The sequence below is a fragment of the Anolis carolinensis genome, chromosome 6, assembly GCF_035594765.1.
Source record: "Anolis carolinensis isolate JA03-04 chromosome 6, rAnoCar3.1.pri, whole genome shotgun sequence".
NCBI lineage: Eukaryota > Metazoa > Chordata > Lepidosauria > Squamata > Dactyloidae > Anolis > Anolis carolinensis.
Genome location: NC_085846.1, coordinates 107,536,981 through 107,549,939, shown reverse-complemented (window position 1 = coordinate 107,549,939; position 12,959 = coordinate 107,536,981). Strand labels below are relative to the sequence as shown.

The window sequence follows — 12,959 nt, the reverse complement described above, 5'->3', positions numbered from 1 at the left end:
TACTTTCTGGTAACACCATGTTCTTTGGCAGAAATGCAAACCGAAGGTTTGTTTGGTAGGGGCAACCATGTGTCTCCATCTAATGGTGTGACTTTACATGGAAAGCTGTATTACTTTTACCTTTAGAGCTTTCTGAACAGCAGGCTTCTTCAAGGCGTCTGGATTATAATCTAATGGATTATTCTTTCAAATCAGAAGAAAATGAACATACAAAGGGTTAATAAGTCATGCAATGAAGCAGTTCCACTTGGTTAATTAAGGACAGGACAACAGCAGACCAGACAAACATTCTCAGAACTAACAAAAAACAACAAAAAAGTTATTTCAAAATAATCTGACACAGTTTTTTGTTCTCATTCCATCTTTAATTCCAGTATAATTTCAAACACCTTTTTGCTGTTGTGTTAAGATTTTCCTCTTTAAGCATTTCTTCACAGCAAATCTATTCCACCGGCAAAACACATAAATGTCTTGTGTGATTTGAAGGTATCAGTGGATTCAAAATAACAGTAGCCATCCATCTGACTATTCCCATTAACACTTCTACTTTTTTTCAATAAAAAAGTAATTGCCCTGAAAGTGACCTGGACAAGCTACTAAACATCAAGGCAAAATTGCATTGATATCGGCTAGTGGCAAAGGACATTGTTTCAGGAATTAGGTCCTTTAAGAAAACGAAAGCGAGTGTTCACTGTGCCATTGTACTCCGTGAGTTTTCAAACAGAACATGCTTCAACAGCTAAATTCTGTTTTAAAAATCATTCGAGAACAGAATATAGAAAGCTCTGCACTCATGCCATAACCCAAAACAGGAAGAGCAAGTTTAATGACTTTATCATCTAAAAGATTTATTCAAAAATTTAACCGCATTTTCCAAGAAAAATTGAAGATTTCGTTGTCAATTACATCTGACTCTGCACCGTTTTAAGGTGTAGCATGAATTTGGGTGAAAAGGTAAGTCATGCAGAAAACTGATGAGAATTTCTACAGATGTAAGGTGTATTTGTCTGTTTGTGCATCTTTGTATGCCTTTAAATTACCTGTTGATGTATAGTGACTCCAGGGATTTCAGAGAGTTTTCCTAGGTGAATTTGCCAGTTCCTTCCTCTGAAATATTTCTTGATCTTTACTTAGATCAGTGGTTCTCAACCTGGGTTCCCCAGATGTTTTTGGCCTTCAATTCCCAGAAATCCAACAGCTGATAAACTGGCTGGGATTTCTGGAGGTTGTAGGCCAAAAACATCTGGGGAACCCAGGTTGAGAACCACTGGCTTAGATGGATAAAAAAAAATATTAAAAATGGATGTGGGGCCCCTCTCTGTAACTATAGCATCTTAAAACCGGATGTATATTCTTCATGGCCATTAGGAAAACAGAAGTCATATTTAAGAATGTAACACTGCTCTAGAAAGAATTGGCTCCAAATTTCTAGTTAATTTAAGAAACTCTTGTGTTCTTTTTCTAAGGGGAATTTCCTCCCAAATCACCTCTAAAACTGCAGGAGAATTTATTCAACTGGTGTCCAGGCTACACCGATGTCTTAAGAATAAAGTGCAATACACCTGAGAGCCTTTGAAACAAAAAGATTGTATATAAAGCTTTATTAATAATCTTGTAAGTAGGTTTGCACTGTACTTATGCCTGCCAAGAATGGAGATAAATCTTTTTTCCCCCCCTACATTGTTTCTGGAAACAAACTTTTCTATTCTTGCTGCTTTATTTGCAGAAGGGCAAGTGCCATGAACGTGTGCTAAAGAGCACAATTGTGATGAAATTTTACTACAGTCTATTTTTTTAAATCTTCCCAACTCAGAATGAGTACTACAACTGCTTTAGATCAAGACAAGGCACCAATATCATACTAAAAGTAACAGACAGCAAAGGGGATTGCAATACGCATGCTGCTTTCAAGTAAATAAACATAAAATCTGATAAGGAGTCTTTAAATTAAAATAAATCATAGGGATAAAACACTTCTAAAGGAAAAACAAAATATAATATCCACTTTAATTTGGGTCAAGTTGCTCATAAAATGATTTCAGAATCTTCATTTCTGACATATAAAACAGCCACATCAATGCAATGGAAGGAGTGATTGGGGATAAGGAACAAGACATGGGATTACAAGGAATCACACCTAGATTTTATCTCAAACAAAAACATCTATAGGTTTGTATGTTCTTTCAGGATGCAGAGATTAGGAGTACATACTAGTAATTCCTAATTCATTATTCTGTGATCAACTAAGATTTTAATTTTGCTAAAGCTGTGAGAAAAAATAATTTATGATGAAATAAAAAAGACAGTGACCTCACACAAATAGGTGTTTTTGCATATCATGGTTGGGAAGAAAATCAAGGTTTGGCCATATTTTGTTTATAAATAAGCTAGACTTGCTTGCCTATATTCAAAATGGCAATATCTGAAAATAGGAATCAAAACCAAGAGCCAATAAATGCACACAATTCTCCAGAATACAGAAATTAATGTCTATATACACTCTTGGTGTTGTGACCATAAAAGAATACCAGTAAGCCAGTCTTGCTGCTGACTAGATTTTATTAGCATTTCAAATTATGATAGCCAGTTGAAAACAGACCTGGATAGAAAGCAGGGACATTCCCTATTATGTTAGGAAAGCTCATCAGCTTCAAAAACTTTCTGTGGCCCCCAAAATGGAAGTCACTATTTCTCAACTGGTGGAAACATTTATATTTGAGGTCACTTCTTAATAGCAAAAGGTCATTGAGAAAATTGCATGTTTTCACATAATAGTTTTTGAAAACTTTTGTTGTGCAACTTGAGCCAAATGAAGGTGATTCCAAACTTCAGATAAACCACACAAAATACTTGAACGTAAGTTTCACCATAATTACAAAAGAGTTTGACTTTTACAGTTCATGGCAATTTCATTCTCTACAAGCAGATTTCAGATTTGTTTTTAGTGAATCACACAAATCAGTGGACAAACATGCCAGTCTTTGGAAGGCTAATTTGATATTCGCACACTTACCTATTAACCTATGCTGAAAATATAATTTAAAAATCCAGTAAAAAGTATAACAATGCACACTTTTAAAACCATGCACAGAAACCATAAATGCATGCTTCATCATTCCGCTATTAAAACTAAGTGAGTTTAGTAGCACCAAACCACTCTGGCGGGTTTTAAAAAATGGGAAATACAATACACATGTAACACACAAGAACTCACAAATAGTGCTCTATAGAGTGAGGTAGTATTTTCACAAAAGACTAGTCCCGAAGCTCTCCTCTCTTTTAAGTATCCACACCCAAAGTTTCCCTCGTAGATACTCTTTGGGAAAATGGAGATGGAAGGAGAAAGCAGAAAGTGATGGGATTTGGGCAGCAAGAATCTACAAGCAGTTTTATCATTAGCACAGGTGAGGAAAACAGTCAAAGGAGTCTGAAATTACTGACCATCACAAACACACACAAAAATAGTAAACATGTTAGCACTGATTTATTTGTTCTCATTGGCACTTCACGACAGTTTGTCTCCTCCTGTTCTTTGTATATTTCAGTCACAAGTCCATTTAAACAACAAAATCATTTTACCTTTCAGTGATATTATTGCACTGTTAATATATTTTGTATCACATATTAGTAAAGTAACTTGGGCACCACCCAGTTGCTATTTTAAATATTTAAAATTATTAAGATTAGCTGTATCTGTAGACATTATTAAGTAAACTGAAGTTCAATTGATCCAGGGACTATCTGGGTAGGATAAAGGTGGGGGGGAGAATAACTTGTCTTGCAAGAAAACTCCATAGTTGTTTTTCTCTTAATGCCTTAAACTGTGCATCTCCAGACGTTTCTGACTTCAGCTCCCATAATTCCTAACAGCTGCTAAACTGGCTGGGATTTCTGGGAACTGAAGGCAGAAACATCTGGAGGACACATGTAATCGCATGTTCAAGCACAAAAGAATTGAATAATAACTTGCTACATGGCTCCTTGGGGATCAGATTCACAGCAGTCCTGTTACAGTGATTTACAGTTATGAAATAATCTAGACCTATGAGAAGAAATGACCACAAAACAACATCCAACTCAAACCACTTAATGCAGGTCTTTACATATTTACAAGTATGTGTGATACTGAGAAATAGAGGGGATTTTTTCCCACCAATTCACTACTTCTGTTTGGTTCCACCACATCTCACATGAACCAGGCAAGAGTTGCATCAATATGAAAAAATAGGTTTTTTGTAAGCAACCTCGAGTCCTAGTTTTGGAGAATAGATGTAGTATAGATAGTGGAAACAATATCATCATTGTAACCACCAGCAACAGCACAACTCACACTTTTTTCAATTTTTCCCTGTAGTAAATGGGGCTACAGCCTGGCTGAGCCCCTATAGAGCTTGGGAGCCCAGTAAAGCATACCCCCTCCAAGCAAATAATTTCAGATCCAAACCAATAGGTATTACTCAAGTAAATGTACATTGGACTGCAGTCCTAGCTTTGAAAAAGGATAGTTCTCCAGTTGCTGTGGTATTTGCATCACCACTAGCTGTGAGAATTGAGAATTACTGCTGATAACAGTTGTAATTCAGCAACATCTGGATGGCCACAGCTTTCCAGTTCCTCTGCTTTAGATACTCCCACATATTAGCTCCAAAAGTATCTGTTTTTGAATCCAAGCAAAAATACATTGATCTCACATTTGGTTTGAGGGACTGCTGGCTTCTCTTTTAAATAATAGCTGTTATAATTGTTTTAAGATACAATATTTTTGAAAATTACAAACATATCTTTAGAAATTTGATACGGCTCGGCAGAATTAGTTCAACTACATTTACACTTACTACAGAAAGACTGCAAAATGCACATGAACATGTAATTAAAAATATGGCATGATGTGAGTTAGTGAAGCAAAGTGTCACAGAAGTAAGCAATGAGTAACAGAAAATATGAAACACCCCTCAAGAGAAGTATCAATACCACAAGAGGACTTACTGGTAGGTTTCTTGCTGAATCCAAATAAAGGATAAGTAGCGCTGACGAAAGTCCATCATTAGCTTGGTCTTTATCAGCTCTTATGCTTTTTAGCACCTAAGATTAGAGAAGTTATTTACCTTTTATGTATGTATTTTTCACACCATTTTGAAGTAAAACTTAAATAAGTTATAATATGCAAAATAGCTAAATAACAAAAACTAATTCAAATAAAGCTCTATATATATCAAGAAACGAGAAAACATTCCTCTAAAAGTAACCTTTTTGATTTGAGTGACCCAAGGACAAAGTACCAACAGATTTTGTGAGAAAGATATCTGCCAAAACAAACATTTTTTGTAATGATAACTCTATGGCATTCCAAACAATAATTTGGAACTGGTTGGTAATTTTTTGATTATTTACACCCAAATAAATCCTGATTATCATCCCCCATTTTTTGCCAGAATATCAGAAGTGGTGCATGTCCGTGTGTATATACATAGATCTTTTAAAACTATATTCAGGGATCCTTGCCTTATTTAAAGAGATTGGCATGCAATATCTCAACATACCTGGTCAAGATTCTCTGCAGTAGGCATCAATGTGAGCCACTCAAGTTTTAAATGCAATCTTCCTTTGGAAACTTCATCCAAAGTAAACCACTGTAAATGAATTAAATAAAATGTGGTGAGAATCAAGTTCATTCCCCAATAAAGCAACGTACAGGCAGTCCCAAGTTACAAACAAGATAGATTATGTAGGTTTGTCCTTAAGTTGAATTCATATGTAAGTCAGAACAGGTACTTTTTAAGCATAACTCCAGCCATATATATATATATATATATGGCTGGAGTTATGCTTAAAAAGTACCTGTTCTGACTTACATATGAATTCAACTTAAGGACAAACCTACATAATCTATCTTGTGTGTGTGTGTGTGTGTGTGTGTGTGTGTATATATATACACACACACACACACACACACACACACACACACACAGAGAGAGAGAGCTGGCTTTGGATAGCATAGGGCAGGTTAACACCCCTGTGGTGTTTATTTTGCTATCTGTGCCCCTGTTCAGAAGATTTCACTTTACTATCTGTCCCTGTGTTGATGAGATTTTGAAAATTCTGGCTTGTTCTGAAAACAAGGATTGGTGATAAAAATTCAGTGGAGACACCTTTCCATTATAACTCTTCTAGAAGTGAATTTCCCTTTCGAGGGGTGGATTTCGCTAACTTCCTATTGTTTCACTCCCATTCTTAACTGTGAGTCAGAGGCTTGTAAATCGGGGACTGCCCGTATATACCTTTCTTGAGATACCGGTAATACCCTTTGGAAGACACACAGATATAGCCCTAACATTACTTAATTGACAAAAAAGAGCTATGCTATTTCTAAAATAGTAGCACCATCTCAACTTATTCCTTGAATTTAACCATGCTCTAAAACTGTAGTAAAACTACTGAAATGACTTCACCTTAAAGGATATTATAATGACCTTTTAAAAAAAATAACAGAAACCTAACAACATTTTCTTCAGTGCTGTCTTTCTGCTTAGTTCTAATCAAACATCCTTCTCCTGATGGAAGTAGTTAATATTAGCCGCTTTGATATCCTGTAACATATATGTTACAGAATTTACAAATGAAGCTGTTTAAGTCTAGAACTTTAGTTTGCAAAGAAATCTTATAGCAACTTCGAGACTAACTGAGAGAATCAAGTCGGTAGCATACATTTTTGTAGGCTGTCTACTTCAGATGCATCAGATCCCCTTGCATGTACATTACAATATTTCAGCATCATCTAGTGTCCATAAAAGTCGGTGATAAACACCTAATTTCTATGTGAATTTTAATCCATATTCCAATATCTGCAATTAAAACAAAACCTGGCATATTGGAACGTAAGTACAGCTAAGCTATCACAACTTGTATATTATACATGATTAAGCCAGTGTGTGATTAAGATGAAAGGCTGACCATTCTCAGAATATCAATCTCAGTTGCTTCCCTCCCTACATTGAACACATGGAACTCACCTCGTCTAAGTAGCGCTCCTTTTCAACCTCAGTTAGGTCAATCATTAGACTAGGAGAAGAATACAATGCATTAATCTCTACAGAATGCAAAGCCAGAGTTGATCAGGAGCAAAGCAGGAAAACAGTGGACTCTGTAATCATGTTATGCTTTCCCTCCAATAAAAAATTAGGAAAGGAGCACCTAATTTCTACAGTTCAAGTTTAAATGAAATTTGAAAGCATGCACACACACTAATATAGAGATTTAGGACTTTAAAAAGACTATATACAAGAAACACTCAACTGTATGTACGAAAGGAAAAATCAAAAACATGTCTCAAAGTACATTGTTGGTAGATAATAAAAAAAAAAACTCTTGCTTAGAATTTACCTTCCCAGAAAGTCATCCTTGTCTGGATCTTCATCAAAGAGCTCAATCTCCAACTCCTGCCCTGGGTGCTCATACACTAAGGCCTGGGAATACAACAATTAACAACATCAGGATGGTTAATTCAGGATTACATGGAACATCATACCAAGAATAAGTAACAATGACCACTAGATGACCTAAGTAGTTGTAACACATATCACAACCATCAAATAAAACCACGAAAAGCCCAAAGCTCAAGTCCTGTACTAAATTTCCCAGATAGTTTTTACCTAGTTCCAAAGTACATACACCCAAATAGGGCATACTACAATTTTTATGATCTGAATATAACACAAAGGTATGGCCTGCTTTTAAATTGGATCAAAGAGGAAAACAGAATATGAAAGGCAACATGCAAGAGAGATCATTCATGCAGCACCAAACCAATGACTTGGCACTGCACCTGAATTTATCTCCTGTTCTGATAATAGAAGCAATCCAATATACCAAAACCAAAATGCATGAATGGCATTGTCTTGTTTTGTCATTGTTATGTGCCTTGAAGTTGACTGCAGCTCACAGAAACCATGTGCTAATATATTTAATTTTGCAAGAATTATTCACAGGTAATTCTGCCTCTGTGTCACTTGTCCAAAATCACTTGTTTTATTGAATATCACTTGCCCAAAGTAATCCTTGGATCTACGCTTAAGCAGAAATTCAAACTCTGTTCTCCAGAAGCCCTAATGAAACACTCAAGGTCCTACATTTTGATGGCTTCAAAGATTCTCTCAATGTAGAAAAAAGCAATATCTGAAATTCCTTTCAAAGGCTCTAGTATGTCAGTGAAACGAAAAAAAAACAAAAACAAATACTGATCAATCATTTGAACTTTTTACCTCATAAACCTCATTCCACTTTGGATTGAGATTTTCTTTAATGACTTTGCTTTGAAAAATTTGATTACCCACACGAATGATTCCATAAGGATCTGATTTTCCCTTAATAATTCCCTTTAGATAAGTATCTTTCCCTTCAAGATCCTGAGCTTCAATGAAGTGTATTCTTAGTACACCCTGTTAGAAAGAAAAAAACAAGAAAAATGATTACCATACAATGTTCACTAATAAAAGATTATGAATTCTTTCTAGCTGTAGGAATGAATAACAGCACTCTACAGTTTCTCCATTAAAAAGTGGTCTACAATAAACTCTGTGGTACACAAGAGGGAAAATATGAGGTATGGATGAATTAATATTACTTCCAGACAGGCCCTATATTCCAGGTTTTCTGTTTAGCCTAGATTATCGGGCAGTTTTCCTTAGTTGCTTAATAACTGAGTCAGAAGATGTTTGTTCTGACCAAATTCTTAAATGCTATCACAGAAGATAAAGGAAGATAGATTAAAGTAAGTTTAATTTTCATTGTTTGTTTTCTAGGTTCCAGAAACTATTCTGCTATCCACAAATATATAAAAACCTTCCTTGCTTAGTTTCCCATACCTCACAACCTCTGAGGATGCCTGCCATAGATGTGAGCGAAACGTCAGGAGAGAATACTTCTGGAACATGACCATACAGCCCGGAAAACATACAACAACCCTATTCTATTTATAGTTTATTCAATATCTATACTGTTAGAGGGTATATTGTTTCAGAATATTATGCTACAATTCTTACCTTTGGTATGGGGAACCGCAACTGATCAATCTGCACTTCACTGACAAGAGGAACAGTGATTCGATTTGGAAGCACCAAATAATTGGATATTATATCTAGTATTATAGTGTCTGATAAACCGCTGTTGAGGAGAAAACATAGGCAACATTATTACAAAAAAATCATTAACAATAGTTTTACATATTGTTTGTATTCAAACAATTATGCTTGCTTAAAAACCCATGCCAATTCTAATAAATATATATTGCAGGATAGGAATATTTCAACTCAAAATTAGTTTTGTCGTCGCTATTCTGCATGATGGGATTTTCAGCCAAGCCATTACCATGTTTAAACTTTTGACTTACGGCAACCCAATGAATTTGATAGGATTTCCTTAGGTAAGGAACACTTAAAGGCATGGTTTTAAAAGGTTTCTTCTTCTGGAATGTACAGCATGTGGTATTCATTGGTGGTTTCCATCCAACATCCAAATACAGTATAGATATGTATAAACTGACTTTTAGGTGTTTTAGTTTTGGAGGTACAGTAGAGTCTCACTTATCCAAGACTCGCTTATCCAAGGTTCTGGATTATTCAAAGCATTTTTGTAGTCAATGTTTTCAATATATCATGATATTTTGATGCTAAATTCATAAATACAGTAATTACAACATAACATTTCTGTGTATTGAACTACTTTTTCTGTCAAATGTGTTGTATAACATGATGTTTTGGTGCTTAATTTGTAAAATCATAACCTAATTTGATGTTTAATAGACTTTTCCTTAAATTATCCAAGATATTCGCTTATCCAAGGTTCTGCCGGCCCATTTAGCTTGGATAAGTGAAACTCTACTGTACCTACCTGCAATCACCCAACCAAATGGGCATTTCCTGACTTCATGTATAAAAAATGTAGAGACTTTTTACTGTTATTATTATGATGACTACAATCCTTATTATTTTGGTTTCATTGTGAAAGCATTTTCTTATGAAACAGTTCCTTAGTTATATTCGTAAGTAAATTATTTTACCTATATGTACTGGATTTCTTTGTTTTATTTTGGCAGACTACCAGTATTGAATGTTAACAACAACATCAAATGTTGTTATGTTGATGTTATAAACGCTCCTGAGGAAGAAGCATGGTTTAAAATGCAATTGGCTAACAAAAAAGTTTTTTCTTCTCACCACATGGACTCCCCCCCCCCGCCCCCCCCCCCCCCATTCTTTCTCTGTTTGTGGTGACATATTTGTTCATTACAATCCCTCCCTTATCTGCATCTCAGTTCCCCTGCTTCCTCTCTGGTCATAATGTCTGATTTTTTTTTTAAATGTATAAAATTACTTCTGTTAACTATAGCATTTTCAAAAACAGCAACTGGGTACAGCATGCAAAACAGCAAGCTGACATCCCTCTATCTACCACCCTGTGAAATAATCCACATGGGGGAAATCTGGCATGTTCTTAATGATACTTGTCTTATACCTGCTTTGTTAAGAAAGTTAGATTTAAATTTACTACATTATTTTCTGTAATTAGCCTTGCTTCTTTAACATTTATCCACTATCTATAATCAAAATACAAGCAACCAACTAAGCCCCATTATTTACATGTATCCTAGCATTATCTTGAGTAACCACAAGATGGAAACAGTGCCTCAGACGTTGCTGTATTAGCACAGCCACAAGAGAATTACAGCAGATTTCATATGTGCATTAATCCCTACGCACCAACAATTACTATTACAAAATAGAGGTTATATTTATGTGGACAACTGTGCAATAATTTCCTTTCCTTTCATAAGTAGTGGATGGGAGGGAGCTGCCCTGTGATAAGATTAGTAACAAATGAGGCACAGCGCTAATCAGAACCAATAACTGAATTATTACTTTAGAAATAATATTAAATTACAAAAAGCAATTCCTCTCTTCTTCCTTCTGTTTCCCTAAGCACATTCTGTTATGCACTAGATGTACCAAGACACAGCAGTGAGGCAAATAATAAAGAAAGATAGTCCCATTAGTGGCCAGAGAAAAGGGCATGCGTTTTTTAGCATCCACTCAGCTTTAAATCTGCTTTGGTTGATGAAGTTATTTTCTAGTAAACTGCAATACATCTCACATGGTATAAGACAGTCATCTTTATTATATGACTATGGTAAAGATGGGGGAGAGCAGAACCTGGCTCCCACAAATACTAGTAGACTTAAAATCCTTCATAATCATTCATTTGGACCAACATCTGAAAACCTAGCATTGTATATTTTAACTATGGCTGCAAAAATTCAGACTAAGAAAAGAACACCTAAATTCTGTTGATATCACTACACTTCAAATAACAGCATATGTCAGAGTTAAATTGTTTATCCGGAAGACAGCTAGTCCTCAGTATTTAGAACATTTGCTTATCCACAGACTTTGCCATGGTTTACTTTCAGCTAATTCCTGAATTAGAGCTGCCCACAAGTTTAAACTAAAGCTGATGGTCTTACAATAGCATCTGACTGAAATATAAAGTAATTAATCCAGTTAGTTTTTATTACAGAAACATGTGTTCCTGCCTTTGCCATTCTGTAAAAGGCAGGCGCCAGATTCTACACCCAAATTCCCATGAGGAGCCCTCAGAACTCCACGCAAATTTAGCAATCAATATAAATGACTGTAGTACCTGGTGTTATGCTGGAAGCATTAATGTAACTTACATTTTAGAAGTGCTTTATTTTTGTTTATTTTCCCCTTTGCTATGATCAGCTTGGCAGCCATTGTAAGGTTATTATTCTTATTCTGTGAGTCATATGTTTCCTTTTTTCCAGTTTTAAATATATCACAAATTGTCAAACAGGGTTGGGTGGGCAGGGAAATGAAAACTGACAGAGAAGAGGGAAGAAATGATGGTTTCAACAAATGCAGAATGTGGCACACGCAGTAACCAGCAGAAGTGGACAACTCCTGAGAATACGATGCCAACCTTTTTGATTTATTTAAAACATAATCGTATGTATATAAAATACTTATAAAAACTTATATCTCTGGATCAGCTGTTAGTTTAAAATCAGGATAGCCAGTATTGTTAAAACCTAAGTTGTACAAAATTAATAATTCTTAAAAGTAGCAAAGAAACTATGATCAATTTTTTCTAAGTTTTTTATGTAGAACAGTTATCCTAAACTGAATAGCAGTTTCCTAAAAGGGAGCAGCTATAATAAATTGGATCAAGGATTTCTGGGGTGGGGAATTAATATCCTTTGGGGGGGGGGAGGATCATTCACAAATGCCAAAGAGTGTTTGATCACTCAGCAGCAGAAGATAACTATAACAAGGTGATGCATAATGTAAACACGAGTGAAGGCGTTAATATAGCTGCTGTATGCACATCAATAAATATGTAGCTGGAGAAACTGGAGAAAGAATCCCAGCGATTGTGAAGTGACATCAAGCAATTTCAAAATCACGAGTAGAACTACACTGAAATGTATACCACAGGCACATTTAGGAATACCGACTTTGGTATCTTTATTCCCATTTGTCTCTCATTAGTCCTTCCAACCCAGGTAAAAGGGGAAAAAACAGCTGAAAGGCAGAACCTAATCAAGGACTTCATGGAGCTTCACTGGCAGTATATTTCTTTTTCTAGAACCTTAACCAGTCAGATTAACATTTTTTCATGTGCTGCATTTGGGGATTCTATAAACAATAAGGTTCAATGTTTGTACACAGATTAAATTAAATTTATTTCAAATGTTGATGGGAACAAATCATTAATTAAGATGAAGCAAAATAAATGTTGCTGGGTGGAGTGCTACAAGCTAACCTCAAATATTTACTACCTCAAGACGAGACTTCTCTGACTAGAGCAGAACAAGAACGACTACATTCTTCCCTTTCAAAGGAAAGCCAAATATAATCGGAATACTGGCAGCGTGTCACAAAGAAACA

At 35.5% G+C, this 12,959-nt stretch overlaps 1 protein-coding gene across 4 annotated transcripts in view; it reads right to left on the bottom strand.

Annotated features, from left to right (window-relative positions):
• esyt2 (extended synaptotagmin 2) overlaps positions 1–12,959 on the bottom strand; it is a 62,529-nt gene that overhangs the window by 13,762 nt on the left and 35,808 nt on the right. Inside the window, exons 8-15 of one of the 4 annotated variants that reach the window (XM_062957981.1) lie at positions 9,039–9,159; positions 8,259–8,435; positions 7,381–7,463; positions 7,011–7,059; positions 5,541–5,630; positions 4,987–5,082; positions 3,215–3,316; positions 121–183 (exon numbers count right to left, since the gene is read on the bottom strand). In XM_062957981.1, coding sequence (XP_062814051.1) covers positions 121–183; positions 3,215–3,316; positions 4,987–5,082; positions 5,541–5,630; positions 7,011–7,059; positions 7,381–7,463; positions 8,259–8,435; positions 9,039–9,159 — 781 coding nt within the window. The remainder of the gene's footprint in view (positions 1–120; positions 184–3,214; positions 3,317–4,986; positions 5,083–5,540; positions 5,631–7,010; positions 7,060–7,380; positions 7,464–8,258; positions 8,436–9,038; positions 9,160–12,959) is intronic. The other 3 variants (XM_062957982.1, XM_062957983.1, XM_062957984.1) reach the window with 3 other exon arrangements.